The 16,923-nt window shown below is 36.6% G+C and overlaps 1 protein-coding gene across 4 annotated transcripts in view; it reads left to right on the forward strand.

Annotated features, from left to right (window-relative positions):
* Positions 1-16,586, forward strand: part of LOC126174855 (uncharacterized) — a 121,675-nt gene extending 105,089 nt beyond the window's left edge. For 3 of the 4 annotated variants that reach the window (XM_049921251.1, XM_049921249.1, XM_049921250.1), the window contains exon 11: positions 13,746-16,585. In XM_049921251.1, coding sequence (XP_049777208.1) covers positions 13,746-13,843 — 98 coding nt within the window. In that variant the 3' untranslated portion in view covers positions 13,844-16,585. Of the gene's footprint in view, positions 1-13,745 lie in introns of all 4 variants that reach the window. The other variant, XM_049921252.1, reaches the window with a different exon arrangement.
* The last annotated feature ends 337 nt before the right edge of the window (positions 16,587-16,923 follow it).

A 16,923-nucleotide genomic window follows, 5' to 3' on the forward strand; every position in this document is an offset into this window, starting at 1 on the left:
TCACCTTTTCTCAGTTCAGACTTGTCTCGGTTGACGCTAATGTTATTGTTCTCAAATTGATCAAGAACCTGTTTCAGTGTTTCATTATGTTCCTCCCAACTTTTGGCAGTAATTAGAATGTCATCTATGTAGACTGTGATTTTGTCTAGTAGCTGTTCTCCTAGCACTTCACCCAACATGCATGTGTAGGCTGATGTTGATATTTTCAGACCAAATGGCAACACTTGGAAATGATAACTTCTTTGTTCATATACAAATGCTGTATATTTTCTACATTCCTGAGCTAGAGGAGTTTGCCAGAAGCTGGCAGTCAAGTATAAGCTTGTCAATATCTTGACGCCATAAAACTTCTGCACCAATTCCTCCAAAACTTCAGGCCGATCAGTTTGTGGCTCTATTGTTTTGTACAATGCCAGGGCAATGAGCATAGTTCTAACTGAGTTATCCTCCTTTGTTACAATGACGAGAGGGCTACTAAGAGGGTTGTACCAAAAGGAAGATTCCCATATTTTTTACAAATAGAAAACATTGTTTATAGTTATTAATTTGTACAGCGTTGAAAAGCTTACACTTTTGTCTATTTTTTCCAGTTTTTGTATTCAAGTGTTCCTTGAGCTTGGGGAAGAGGTGATAATCACTGGGGCTAAGTCCGGGCTGTACGGGCGATAAGGCATAACAGTCCACCCAAATTTCTTCAAAAGCTCCAGTCCTTGACAAGCGACGTTGGATAAAGCATTGTCGTGAAGCAGCTCTACTCCCTCCTTCAGTCATCCTCTCCGGCGATTCTGGATTGCTCACAGGAGATTGGTCATGTGAGCCATTCCATGTCAAATCAACACACCTATTTTACCTCACCCTCTTCGATTTTGCTGAAAGTTGGTATACTTGTAGTGGGCACTGAGACTTAAGAAAAATACCGAATTTAAATTTTTTATCTCAAACTATTCCTGAAATATGGCTATGTAAACTTTTCAAAAACCAGCCAAAAATGTGTGAACGGACTTTTTTTAAATTGTCCTAGGAGCTGCCCTAATTGAGCTAGAGAACTGGGAAAGGTGTTATTTTGCAGCATTTTGCATGCTCTTTCCAGGGATACACAACAAAACATAGCTTCTAATTAATAACTTTTTTCAAAAAGGTAATTAATATTTCGATTTAATTTTTTTACAAAAAGTACATAATTGAAAATTTTCAAAATATTTCCATAACTACTTCATACTGTTGTAAATCACATGGCAAAATAAAAATTAATATTTTGATTTAATTTTAATTTTTTTACAAAAAGTACATAATTGAAAATTTTCAAAATATTTCCATAACTACTTCATACTATTGTAAATCACATGGCAAAATATAAATCTGGGATGATGATGGGTACATTGTTAAAAAAAAAATATTCCGGACTCTTGTTTTTCACTAACTGCCCTAGTTTGACCAAATTGACCTTTAACAAACAGGTATTTCTTTAAAATATACTGAAAGGTAAGTAAAAAAATATCAGAAATATCAAAACATTACCTTATTAAACCAAAACTAATCAGCATATTTTATAATGAAGTTGATGGTTCATTTTAATTTAATACAACTTCACTAACAGTATATTAACCAATATAACAGAAACAAGAAATTGAGCATTTAACTACAAACTGAAGTAAAGTATGAATAAGTACAAGTATTTACATAATAGTTCTGGTCCATGATGTTTGAAATCGAACTATTGAACAAATTAAATACGTAATGCTTGTTTTTGAGTAACAGGTATCTGTACATAGCTAAATTTAACACAATAGGTACTAACAATAATTTTGAAACAACTTTCTATAAAATATACATTAACACTAACCTGAGACAAAAATTAAGTTTTGAATTGAAAGCAGTTTCCCAATAAATTGTCTTGGAACTTCACATATTACATTTTAATAAAGCTGATTGGGTTTGATTTACATCACTTTCATTAAGAACGTATGTTCTCCCTGTCGGAGTAAATGGATTCACTTTTGTGAGAACATCCACAACTGACACCCACAGGACATCTGCATGTGCAGGATAAGAGAATGACTTAGCTGGTCCACATGGATGAAGAAAAGTTATTTTCACTTCATCAAGTTCTTCATTTTTTTTTTTCTAAAATGTATCCAAGCCACCAGTTTCTGCCATATACAGTGGTGACATAGCCAGATACATCTTGTAACCTCAGTTTGTCTGGTGATGTAGTTCCTTCCCTCTCCCAACTCTGCATATCACCTGAGAAGTATTTGACTATTAATTTTGATGTATTGTTGGGAATTAAAGTGTGAAATTGCTGTGTTCCTTTGATTATCAATGCCTCTTCAAATCGGCTTTTTAAGAATATTTCTGAAGCAGCGTAGTCTTCTTGAGTGGAATATGCAAAATCAACATTTGTGATATTATCCACTGCCCACTCAAATAGATCTCGTGTGGTTTGGATCTGATTTTGGTATGGCATTTGCAAACTTGCACGAGCTGCCAGTCTCTTTACTGAACCCCCTACTCCATCACAAGGCCCTTTCCCATGTGCTGTGGCTGAAAAGTGCCATTCAGCTTTTATGTTAAAGACTTCCTCATGAAGGCAAAGGTTCAGGAAGTTTTTCTTATTTTTATACTAAGCGGCAGAACCGTCAGAATAATAGTATATCTTTTTTGGAATCTTTTGAAATTTATTTGTTAGATATGAAATTAGCTTCTTTTGAAAGGTGTAAACCGCAGTTGTATTGTGCTGCAGGCAATCAGAAACAATGTCAAAGCTCATATGCTCAATTTTGTCTTCCTGTTTGTAATATATAAGAAAAGGATGAATGGTAATCTGTTGTCTTGTCCAGTGGAAACTCTGAGCTTCATCCTGTAGAACTATACTATAATTTTCTGAAGAATCACATATGACAACAAATTCAGATTCCATAAGGTTTTCTCTTGTGAAGTTAAGGAATGTTCGTTGTCGCTTGGCAATGAAGTCATGCCGAATCAAAGTTGAAATCTTACTACAAAATAAATCTATGAATTCTTCAGAAGTTTTCTGACCAATTTCCAGATTATTACATCGGTCAACTGACATCCACTGTCGGAACTGAACTTGTTCAGTTAAGTTTTCATGAAAAGAGTCTTTTAAAATTTTACGTATGACAGTTTCTCCTGGGCAGTATTCACAGTTTCCCATGTTGCAATCAACTGATGATGGGTTACAAAGCATTTTTGCAATGCACTGCTTATAATTGTTTAAGCTGCGGTTTGTATTTAGTTTGGCATTTTATATCATTAATTTTATGTTTTGGTGAGTTGTGCACACGCAGACAGTGTGTGTGCCACTCTGGCCAGCTAATACACAATGTTTTGGTCTCAACTCAGCAAAATGAGAGAAACCTATTTTTATGTTAGGAAGCTTGTCTTTAAAATGCTTGTAAGTTTCTTTAAGGTTACACACTTATTTCCACTTGTTTCTGTACTTGTCACACAATCTTTAATACCTGGCATTGCCCTGCCAACTTCATCATTTTCATAAAATGAATGTACAGTTTTGACAGTTTCTGTTGGTAAACGCTTCCCTGGTTTTGGGTTTGGATCTTCCATGAATCCTTTCTCTTTCAAAATTTTTTTGGACTGCCGAACAATGTAAGTAGAACCATTAAATTCCCTCATTATTTTCCTGACACTCCACTTTTCAGGTAAACTTGTAAGAATCGTTAGTTTTTTTGCTCTACTTATAGAATTTTTAAAGTTTCTTTTAATATTTTCAAGAACAGATTCATCAGTATCAGTATCTGACGAAGAAGTTTCAGGAGCAACAAAAAGTTTACGTGTCATTGATGAGATTTTCTTCACTTTTGATTTGGCGTAATGCCTAGATGTTAGTTTTCTCTTGTCAACTCACCTAGTTCTTGAATGTTGTGTTAAATGTTTTAACAGCTACTGAAGTCGGAGTGAAGTCAGGGTCTTGGTCTCGGATGATTATCTCTGATCCAGAAGATTCTTCTTCAACACTTTCATCGCTGATGGGCTCTGGTGTATTTTTCAATTTGGTTACATCTTTCTTACATTTATCATAAATCTTGGCACCACTTGGTATTTGAGGAAATAATTTGGGCATCCATGTTGTGACATTTCTCAGTTTTTTTCTGTCTCTAATAAAATGATTTGACTTCTTCAATGGATTACAACACTGCACTCCTACAGCACTGCACTTTTTACGTATTTCCATATTTATACAGAAACCACTTATAAACTGTCCTTCAATGTATAGATTTACTTGAAAATGAACTATTAAATATAATAAATACAGACTGGTCAACACAGAGGTAACAGTTGATTTTCACTAAAACCACAGTGCACAATAATGCTGTGGGCACACAAAGCCTTAGAAGGTAACAATGCAGACTACATCATCTCAACAATGACTCCAGTCTCTGAATTACTGTACAGACATCAAGCCCTATGTATACAGTCCTCTACCGACGTACTACCTTAAAGGTCAGTTTGGTCAAACTAGGGCCGTTAGTGAAAAACAAGAGTCCGGAATAATTTTTTTTTTAACAATGAACCCACATCATCCCACATTTATATTTTGCCATGTGATTTACAACAGTATGAAGTAGTTATGGAAATATTTTGAAAATTTTCAATTATGTACTTTTTGTAAAAAAATTAAATCGAAATATTAATTACCTTTTTGAAAAAGGTTATTAATTAGAAGCTATGTTTTTTGTCTATCACTGGAAAGAGCATGAAAAATGCTGCAAAATGACACCTTCCCCAGTTCTCTAGCTCAGTTAGGGCAGCTCCTATGGCAATTTAAAAAAAGTCCGTTCACACATTTTTGCCAGGTTGAATGAAATCAATTAGGAGTATCCCCTCCCCCCCCCTTCCAATCCCAAAACACAGTCGCTATAACCTTTTCTTGCTGACTGCGTTTGTTTTAATTTCTTTGGTGGCAATGAACTGGAGTGACGCCACTGACGAAATTGTTACTTTGTTTTTTTTTTGGGGGGGGGGGGGGGGGGATAGAGTCAACAACTTCTCCTTGTTGCCTCCCCCCTCACATTGTTGAAGAAACTTGCAAGCACAGTCAAGGCATGTCTCCTTGTGTCCAGCAGTCAGCATCCGAGGGACCCAGCGAGCACACACTTCGCGATAACCCAACGGTTCTGTTACAGTTCTTGTAGTTGTGCCGTGGGAACCTTCAGGAACGCGTTCAACAAGTTCACAGACAGTGACCCTCTGATCTTTGAGCAGCTCACTGTTGATCTTCTGGACAATCATTTCTGAAACCAGCAGGTTTCCACTCCGTTCTTCATCATAAATGTCTGTGCAACCCTCAGCAAAAGCACTGCACCATTTGTGGATGTGCTGAACAGACACGCGCTCTTCACCATAATCCTCAGTCACTTGCCAATGAATCTCCACGGGTGCTAATTTGTTTGCATGAAGAAACCAGATTACTGCTCGAACCTCGCTCTTGGCGGGAGCTGTCAACACTTCCATCTCTGAGAGCTGCCAAACCAACACTGAGCAATGTAGCGAATCACGGATGGGCGGGCTCGAGAGTGGGTACACCACTGCGCACGGCACTGTTGTCGGATTTAGCCTAGCACCTTCCCTCGAGGCTGTAGCTCATTGGGAACCTTACTTTTGGTACAACCCTTGTATAATTACTTTGTGAGCACTCTTATTACCTTGATTCAATCATATTTTTAATTTCTTTGTCCATCGCTTCCCTTTTTGCCAGTGGAATGGAATACAGCTTAAACCTAAGGGGGTCATGTGCCTTTATTTGAAAGCAGTACTCATAGTACTTCATGCACCCTGGTTTCTTTGAAAATGCTCTTGTGCTGTAGTAGTATGTATTGTAACACATAGGCTTGTTGCGCAGTTAAACCTTTATCTTTTCTCTGATCCTAATTTCGATATTTGCCTCCTCCTGTGACTCTACTCTTGTAAAGAAATTAAGGGTTTCTCGCAGTTTGAGATCCCAACTCATCTTTTCCCTGAGTATTTGTATTCTGGCATTACTTTCATCACACTGTGGTCCCTGGTTCCCTACAAATTTTATTACATTTTCCTCCTTTCCCTCTTTCATTTTCATTGCACCTTCAGCAAAATCTAGCATTGCTCCATTAGCAATTAACCAGTCTGCTCCCAGGATTAAATTTACACACAGGCCGCTCACTACCATGGCATTAACTGTGAATGTCTTTTCCTGCAGTGTAAATTCCAATAAAATCGGCTTCTTTATAACCTTACTTCATGCCCCATAGGCAGGAACTACCGTTACTCCTTGTACAGATAACTCTGGTACCTGCTCATTTTTCTTTATTCTCTTGTAAAAATCACATGAGGTTGCAATTTCTACAGCTGGTTGGTACGTTTCCTATACCTCTGGCCTATCCTCTTCCATAATTGCATCTTTACTGTTATCCCTCTCCCCATATTCCAAGAATCTCAGTAGTGGACCACATATTTCGGCCGTTCGCGATTGGATCATGTCCGAACCGCTTACGCGTTTTCCGACTCCCCTTGATTTTTTCCCTTTTCCTGGCTACTGTTGTAGTTATTTCCTCTCCTAAAACCTTTTCGAAATCCACCACTTCCCCTTCTAGATGGACTACGGTTACTGTCATGAGGTCTGTCTTCCTCCATTCTACCTTGCTTGCTGTTACTGTTTGACATGCTATTCCTGTTTGAGTCGTGGTGGTGGCAGCGGTCTGTACGCCACCTGTTTTTACGCCAGTCTTCCAGCACTTGTCTGTTGCCTAAAAGTGCGTCCAGCTGTTCTAATACATACAGGAGATTGTTAACCTCACCCTTCTTGACATGAATTAGTTCCTCCTGTAAGACAGGAATCTTATGAGCTATTATTTCTACTAAGTCTGATTAATGTAAAGGATCAGTTAAACACTGGTTCTTTTTCCACTAGTACTAAAAGAACTCATTATAACTGTTGCAGCCACTGTTTTCAAAGCTCCTACCTTCAAATATTTCTGATTTTATAGTGTTTTGTGTACTTGTGGACCAGTATTGATTTAAGAATGCTTTAATAAATTCTTGGTATATTTTACACGTGTTTCTCGCTCGTGTTCCACATGATATTGCGTCTCCTTCAAAACGACTGGCTACAAACTTTATTTTCTGTTGTTCTGTCATGTTGTCAGGTATGATGCCCTCAAACTGACAAATGAAAGCAACAGGATGTATACTACCTTTGCTAGAAAAGTTATGAAATTTGTAAGCATTGTCATTACTGATTACTTCATTAATATGAACAACACCCTTACATTTTTGCTGTTCAATCCACATTTTGAGTTTCTGTTGTAATGCAACTTCCACATTACCTGTTTTTACTCATCTCACTTACTTGAGGTATTTATTCTACTTTCTGTTCAATTTCTCTCAAACGGCCCTGAATCGTATTTGTATTAGCATTACAAACAGATTCTATTCATGATACTTTACGGCTAAGGACTGCATTTTTGTCCTTTTAAGTCTATGACCTGTTTGCTTTTCCTGTCATGGGTATCTTTGCAAGTTTTGTTTATTTTACGCTGATCATTGTTAAATTAATGACTTCATCCCTAACTGACAATACAAAAGTATCTTGAGCTTGCATGAGATCATTTATTTTTGCTACTCATCATCAACCTTATGGTTAACCTCTTGCGTATACTTATCTAATTTTTGACCCCATTCTTTACTCTCATCCTCAGTTCTCTCTTTCTTTTTTTTTTTACAAGCACCTATTCTAGTTTCATGAGAATCGACCCTTGTCTCTAAATGTTTAAACTTAAGATTAATTTTTGCTATCTCCTCGTTTGTTGTTTCTATTTTATCAGCAAGTAATTTTTGCCATTTCTTTAATTCACTTGTATCCTTTATTATTTCTAACTCCATTAACATTTAAATCATACATTTGTTATTATCTTGTGTAGGCAAAGTATCAGCTGATGTTGATGCTGTTCCATGGCGTAACCTATTTGTTCTACTTGTTGATACATTAGCAGTGTTGTAGTATCGTTACTCTTATGTTTCTCAAAACTAGTGAAATTTAAAGGATAAACATGAGAAATTGTCATACTGAAAACTGGGTTAAATACAATGAAAAGTTTATAAATAATTAATAAGAAAAGTTGGGCTTTTTGACACCTAACACCCGAATGTGCTGACCAATCAGAAGCAAGTTCAGTATAATTGGCGGACTATCCCATGGGAATAGTACGTACTGTACCATCTGCAGCTTGTACCTCACTCCACTTTTGTACCATATGCTACTTCATGTGTATCAAGCTGCGTCAAGACAGAGCGTCTACTACGATAAAATACTGGCAGCCACAGCCAGGAATATCACACCAGGTGTAACATTTTTCACACTTTCTCTGTTATCTTGAGGCGAATGAGATAGAATGAATGTGTGATTGAATGCGAGTGAAATGGGAATGAGTGTATGATAGTCGATTTGTGTGTTTCAGTCTTCCTGTATGCAACAATTTTACGATTTTATCAACACTTATTCCTTTTAAAATTGTCAGGGTGCTGATAACCTGCTGTTGAGTGCCCATAGTAAAACAAACACACACACACACACACACACACACACACCACACACACACACACACACACACACACACACACACCTCCGTTGACATTTCCCACTCAAGGAGCTGCAATAGTTCTGTATGTCGCTCATACAATTGTAGTATGCAGTGTTCTGCTTAACAGTTGTAAGTTACCTAAAGAATGGAGTGTTGTTCCTAAAAATGATTTCTGTTTCATAGTGTGAGAAGTCAACAGTAACTCTCAGTTTTATTGAAAGTAAGTTCTGAAAATGCATGAGAGTGCATCATTCTGTTCTTCAGTGCTGAATTTAATTGCTTCTGTCCTTGGGGTTCCTTCGTTATGTACAAAATCACAAAAGCCTTTTTCCATCACTGGTAGAAAAATGACTTACTGTCCATAATTATAAATTATACAGTAGCTTATTCTTTTTTTTTTAAAAAAAAAAAAAAAAAAAAAAAAAAACTTTGACTTTCAGTTGAACCAATGGTGTGCACGCTTGTGTGTGTGTGTGTGTGTGTGTGTGTGTGTGTGTGTGTGTGTGTGAATGTGAATGATTCTGTATTACCAAGCACAACTACCAAGAACTAGAAGTACCAGGTTTGAGATCAGTATTAAGTTGTGGTTATTCATTAGATTACAAGCACTTTGCTGGCTTGACCGTAATATTGATGCAATCAAGTATTTTTTCTCTGTTTTGACTGGGTGTGTGTAAGATTTTCAAAGGATGCATTTCATTTTCTAATAACATCTGTTTGTGAACCTTCCCAATGTGGCAACGAAGATTGGTTGCATTACCCATGTTTTGAGCTCTTTGTTGCAGAGTTTGCATGTGGCAGAAGTATCAGAGTTCTTTTTGAAATATCTCCTGACTTTGCTTTTCAGTTTGGATGGTGGCGTTTTATCAGTTAAGAAAATATTTTATCATACTAAGTACATGAAGTCTGAAGGATGTTTAAAGTTGGTTTTTTAGATGGGCGCTTACCACTGACTCACGTGAAAATTCCAACTTGATGCTGTCACAACTGGCATGTTGTACTGAAAGCACATAGCCGCCTTCAAATGTTATTCTTATATGTAGCAAAGACTGTTAAAGTAAGTTTAAGATTTTGTAAGATAACACAATGAGAGGAAGAAAAAAATAGCTACTATAAAGTCACAACCGTCAGGTCTTTGAAGCCAACAGTAGTTGAAAACAGAAGACAATCAACAAGTGTTCTTAATCATGCCGATAAGGCACGAAAACAAATTTGGTGCCATTGGATGGCTTGTAGTGTGGTGTAACTTGTTCACTTTACAGTTACCGTTTTAGGTAGGTGGACTGCCAGTTGTTGACGTGTTCTACTGTTGGTTGTTTCGAATGATGTACGATTAACGTAAACATGTTCAATCTAAGTGGAACACGATTCTTGAACTGTGCGTGCAACTTGCAGAACAAACTCAAAAATACATTCCATTACCACAATTATTACAGAAAATTGCAGGAAATGGAAAAATAGAGAAATAAAACTTGTTTTACGATGTAATAATTGAGGTGTGCATGTAGCAGATAAAAATAAATTCACCGTTAACTTATGCTATCGAAAAGCGTAGGAAATGAAAATAAAACAATACTGCTGATTTATGATCTAATAACTTCAGCTGAACGTGTAGCAGGTGAAAATATGTTAGCTATTAATACATTCTTCTGGATAAAAACACGAGAAATGAAAATAAAATAAAACCTTTGTTTTACGAACTAATAACTGAGATAAGTTTGCAACAAATAAATCAAATATAAAACTGCATCAACACATGATTACATTGAAACGCATAGGTAAATAAAACTTGTTTTACAATCAGTGAAATCATAGCTTTGTCTTCACACAACTACATTTGGCTTTCTTGACATTATTCATGACATTAAGAACTCTTTATTACACTCATTACTACTACCGCTGCTGCTTTCTTTGTAGTTCATATCAGCGATGTTAGTAAACTATTTCGCTATTCTTCATGACAAAATTGAACCATGTTCATTAAAAACGTTGGCCATCCATTTCAGCAGACTGTTAACTGTACGCAGTAGTAATAATGTGCTATCAACATTAACGTGACTGTACAGTACTGTGCCATGTGCATCATTAATGTATTGTCGGATGCCTTTACATCTTCATCTACATACATACTCCGCAATCCATCATACGGTGCATGGCGGAGGGTACCTCTTACCTCAACTAGCATCTTCTCTCCCTGTTCCACTCCCAAACAGAATGAGGGAAAAATGACTCCTATGTGCCTCTGTACGAGCCCTAATCTCTCTTATCTTATCTTTGTGGCCTTTCCGCGAAATATAAGTTGGCAGCAGTAAAATTGTACTGCAGTCAGCCTCAAATACTGGTTCTCTAAATTTTCTCAGTAGCGATTCACGAAAAGAACGCCTCCTTTCCTCTAGAGACTCCCACCCGAGTTCTTGAAGCATTTCCATAACACTCGCGTGATGATCAAACCTACCAGTAACAAATCTAGCAGCCCGCCTCTGAATCGCTTCTATGTTCTCCCTCAATCCGACCTGATAGGGATCCCAAACGCTCGAGCAGTACTCAAGAATAGGTCGTATTAGTGTTTTATAAGCGGTCTCCTTCACAGATGAACCAAATCTTCCCAAAAGTCTACCAATGAACCGAAGACGACTACCCGCCTTCCCCACAACTTCCATTACATGCTTGTCCACTTCATATCGCTCTACAATGTTACGCCCAAATATTTAATCGACGTGACTGTGTCAAGCGCTACACTACTAATGGAGTATTCAGATATTACAGGATTCTTTTTCCTATTCATCTGCATTAATTTACATTTATCTATATTTAGAGTTAGTTTCCATTCTTTACACCAATCACAAATCCCGTCCAAGTCATCTTGTATCCTCCTACAGTCACTCAACGACGACACCTTCCCGTACACCACAGCATCATCAGCAAACAGCCGCACAATGCTATTCACCCTATCCAAAGATCATTTATGTAGATAGAAAACAACAGCAGACCTACCACGCTTCCCTGGGGCACTCCAGATGATACCCTCACCTCCGATGAACACTCACCATCGAGGACAACGTTCCTGTGTGCCTAATAAACTACGAAACTAGATGAGACAACAGCAAACGCGAAAGAATGTACATATCATGTCATGTTCATATTCCATATTCATATTATTCTTATGGCTAATAGTGATACAGTCAGAAATAAAGCACGGCAATTGACTAGATTTTTTTAAATCTAAGATGACTAATTTCTGTGCAGAATGTTATGTACTAAAGAGGTGTGTGCAAATATTTTCAAACGGAGAAAATTTTTCGCTAAACTCTCGTTCAGAACATCATGTATCATACACAGTCTATTATTTGGTTCTTGTTGATCCTCTTCTTTAAAAAAAAAAAAAAAAAGAAAAAAAAAATAAAAGAAAAAAGCGGCTGTAGCACGCACAAATGCAGCAAGGCATGCCGCGAGCGGCAAACATTGCATGACACAGTACAATAATGTGTTTTCAGCTTAGAGTCACGTAAACACCTATAACAAAGAGAACAGCAGTTATAACATCAAAGAAAAATAAGCAATCAATTCAAACCAGATGAATCACGCGAAAAAGGAAGGATACAGGTACCCGTATAAATATGGACGGAGCGCCTGACGCACAGCAATGGCTACCTGGTAAAGCTTAACTGCTAAACTTACGACTCAAACCACACTACTGTAGCTGTATCGTCATTCATTCGACCTAAATTGTGTCTCATATTACAATGGACCAATATGTTTCTCCCATTGAATTTCGAGTCGCAAATTTCAGGTGCGGCTTAGATTCGGGAAAATTTTTTTTTTTCCATGATTTCGAGTCTCATTTTTCAGGTGCGGCTTAGATTAGAGTGCGGCTTAGATTAGAGTGCGGCTTAGATTCGAGTAAATACGGTACCTAAAACACTGAAAAGTGGAAACACTTATGTACACCGCCTTCGGAAACCAGTTCAAGTAACAGAATCACCATCCTTTTGCCATACAGACAATTCCAGTAAGCGGTAATAATAATTTGTTGACAGCTGATGTCCACCTACCAGAACCCAAAAAGATCCATTACAGCAACTTTAAGCAAAAGATAAGCCAACCTTGTCATTTGAACAAATTATTTTTCCAGGTTTAATCCACACCTAAAATTTCTGATACAGGTACCTCAATAAATTTCTATATCATCCCAAAGCTGTAAAGTCTTGACTATATATTGCAGTAGGAAACATCAATGTATCATTTGCATGCATACATTTTTTTGCCTGCTGGTGAGAACAACACTTGAACAGTTGTTATGGTAAGTATAACAACAGGCTTATTTCAGTTCCAGATATGGGTACTAAATTGAATGTTAACGTTTCTATGAAGCTGTGCAGTACTTTGTGCCTGACTTGAAAGCAATGAATTCCTCCCTTCCCACCTCTCATGCAGCGGCATGAATCAGCAACACTTGACGGGCATAAAACAGTTACTAATGCTTGTGTGCACATTTTATATGTACAACATACTGATTTCCCTTTGTTCAGTACTTTGTGCCTGACTTGAAAGCAATGAATTCCTCCCTTCCCAACTCTCATGCAGCGGCATGAATCAGCAACACTTGACGGGCATAAAACAGTTTCTAATGCTTGTGTGCACATTTTATATGTACAACATACTGATTTCCCTTTGATTATTCAAATGCTATTTAAAATACCACATCCACTTTAAACTGATAACATATAAATACAGTCTGGATGAACATAAAAAAATTTTAAAAAGTTAATTTTTTGGAATAAAATTTAAGTTTTTCCTAGTTTGAAAAATTCCTAATTTTCACATTTCACTGGACACCTTGTTTTGATTTGCCGGGATATTTCATGTCACATTACTTGAGAAGGTGTCTTCCACCTTTATTAGACCAACATTAAACTGTAGCCTTCCTTTCTTTAAAACAAGCAAAATGATATCTTCAATAGCTCCGAAAGGCACTCGAAAAATTTTGGCGACTAATTTTATGCATGGCCAGTGTTATTCATAATCTTTTCATAATCCAAGATAAACTATAGCAGGAAAATGTTTCAAAATAATAGCCAAAAAATTGTTTGTGTCGTATTAAACATTATGTCCCCATTTGTGATGAACTGACATTGTTGTATGATATTTCAGGAAAGAGGAGGGTGGTTCTTCTGCTACCAGATGGTAATTTAATGATGACGGACGTTGATGAAGAGCAGTATGCTGCACTGAATCTTGAAGAAAAGTGATTTAAAAACTTAAAATTGAGGTACAAGTTAAAGCACTATCAAGTGATAGAAACGAAAGTGGGGGCATATGTGATAATACTATATCCTGTAATTTATTTTAGCAGATGACACAGTATTTATGTGTAAAACTTTCATATTGGAAAGTTGTTGTGCTTTTTCATTTGAAGCAGGCTCCAGGAAGAAAATGTTAGATCTAATATCTTTAATTTGTAACCAAGGATTTTTTTCCTTTTATTTAGCCAAACCGACAGTTTGACAGATCAGTTCAACTCAACAATTTAACTAAATAGTGTGTATATGTGTACATAAAAATTATATTTTTATATAAGGTTTAAAACTATGCAAATATGTTGTACAATTAATTATTTTTATGTAATTTGTCGAGTGTAGCAGCACTTGTTTTAATATTCCCTTCCAATAGTTGAGGGACAGCCCACAAAAGTAAAATAGATTACTGGAATGTGGTGTGTGAAGTCACATACTTGCCTTCAGTTTCTTGGTGTTTCTTCTCTTTTTAAGTTTTGTAAAAAGTGTATTGGCTGCCATAAATGTGATGGCTTCTTGCAGTGTAATTACAACATATGTAAATTTGAAATCTTGTTACAATTGCTGTAAGTTTGTACAAAAGACCATTTTGTAGCATAAATGTAGTTGTTTCAGAGATGTTTATGTATAATGTCCCCAGATTTCTTCAGAAACCTTTTAATTTGATTTGTACAAAGTAGAAATACTCACCTCACATGATCATTGTTCACATATTTCACGCTCATTACACTCACAAATAAGAGACATTTTACATTTATTGATCTCTTTTACAATATAGTTCTGTCATTCTAAAAATTAGTACCTATTCCTTATGTTATAACACTTGATTTGTGTTATATGCAAGATATCCTGTATATTATTGATTGCAATACATTATGAGTGGCATGTTTGTAATATACTTGTTTGTTACATAATGAAATTGTATAGTATTTCATACAGAGTGATATTGTGCACGAAATAAAATCTATTTGTAAATATTAAAGTTATTTTTAAAACAAAGATATGATTCAAATTAATTTATGTGAGTAGATTATTTGATTACCAAGCTTCACTCTTAAGTGTATCTTAAAGAAAATAGCAATAAATATGTACTGAATTTCTCTGTTTGCCTAATGACATTGACTGTTGGGTCGTAGTGAGGTTCAGATATTTATGTTTTGTATGATATGTATGTTGAACACATTCTGCAATGTGTTGTTGCCCAGATACCCATCATATTTGCAGTAATTGCTGCCTAATAGTATTAGTAAAGAAAAGTGAAACTAAAATTAAAATTGAAGTGTTAAATATATGGAGTGTCCGTGTTTTGTCAAGACTCTGCCCATGAAAATTAGTTATTGGAGCATTTCAATCTTTTCGTTCAACCCTCATAATGAATACATAATTGAATTAATTTAATTTTGTTTAAAAAAATCACTTTACTATTCTTCATTTAAAAATGCTGTATATTGCTTTTAGATTGCATTGCAGTCTGTAAAGATCAATGTATTTCATGCACAGGGATATGGAGTTGTAATATGAGGGGTGGTCGAAAAGTTTCTAGCCCGAGATAGTTACCACAATGTCTCACACAAACTCCACCACCTACTTTTATGGTGACCCTTTGTGGGCACGCAAGTCAAATTTCACAGCTCCAGCTTCGTTAGTTTTGCAACTAGGATGCATTGTATACCGTAGTGGAAACAAAATGGTGAATATCGAGAGAATCAAGAACAGTGCTGTGATTAAATATTTTCATTTGAAAGGAATGGCACCCAAGGAAATTGCGGAGAACATGCGGAATACACTTGAGGACAGTGCTCTGTCTTATGCAACAGTGAAAAACTGGTTGTCCAACTTCAAACATGGAAGAATGAGTGTGGAAGATGTGCTAAGGAGCAGAAGACCTGTCACCGTTGCCACTGATGAAATATTGACTGCAATTCACAATAACGAATTTGCAGGATACCCGAACAACGTTGTAGAACATTGAAACTACATTTTGAATCTCCCACGGGTGTGCTCATGACATTGTTGTGGATTTTTGGGACTGTGTAAAGTTTCATCCTGGTGGGTTCCAAAAGACTTGAATGCATATCAAAGACAAGAATGTGTGTAGTGTTGTGAAGAAATCGTCTGCCAATTTGAAGCAGAGGATGTTTTTCTTGCAAGGTACGTGACTATGGACAAAATGTGGGTTCATCACTTTGATCCTGAGACAAAATAACAGTCACAATAATAGAAACATCCTTCATCCCCCACCCCAAAAAAATTCCGGGTGCAAAAACCAGCCGGTAAGGTGATGGCATTGGTCTTCTGGGATGCAGAAGGATTCATTATGGTGGATTACTTGCAAAAGGGAGTACCTGTCAATGCATCACACTATAGCAACCATCTTCCTTTGCTGCTTGAAAGAAGAGATATGAAAAAGGTGTGGAAAATGGGCGTGCGAAGTTCTTTTGTATCAGGACAATGCACCCGGCGCGCAAAGCCCTTGCAACACTGGAAACTCTGCGTGACTGCATGTTCGAATTATGTCATCCACCATATTATCCAGATTTGGCTCCATTAGATTTTTTCTTTTTCCAAACCTAATAAAAGACCTCAAAGGACTAGAATTTGACAATGATAATGCATTAATTGATGCTGTGAATGCATGGTTGGACTTGGAATCAAAGACCTTTTATTTGAATGGTTTGCAGAAGTTATCCGAGCATGCCCGCAAGTGTATTAGTGTACATGGGTATTATATTGAAAAATAAATGGTATTATGAATTTCTGTCATTCTTTATTTGTTAGGCTAGAAATTATTCGACCTCCCCTCGTATTTTGTAAGATTTATGAGACCTTGCAGATGTCTTTTCAGGAGCTTAAAGATTTTTACACATATTTGGCAGTATTTGCATTGCAGATGGCACTTGTGGTTATTATTAGACAAACTGTGCAATTTGCAGCCACAACACTTGAACAGAAAAAAAAGAAGAAAAAAAACTACTACTTCGATATAAGCCGATGTATGCACCCTTATTTAGGGTTCAAACTGGTGTTTTGTACAG

Source organism: Schistocerca cancellata, chromosome 3 (genome assembly GCF_023864275.1).
Source record: "Schistocerca cancellata isolate TAMUIC-IGC-003103 chromosome 3, iqSchCanc2.1, whole genome shotgun sequence".
NCBI classification, from domain to species: domain Eukaryota; kingdom Metazoa; phylum Arthropoda; class Insecta; order Orthoptera; family Acrididae; genus Schistocerca; species Schistocerca cancellata.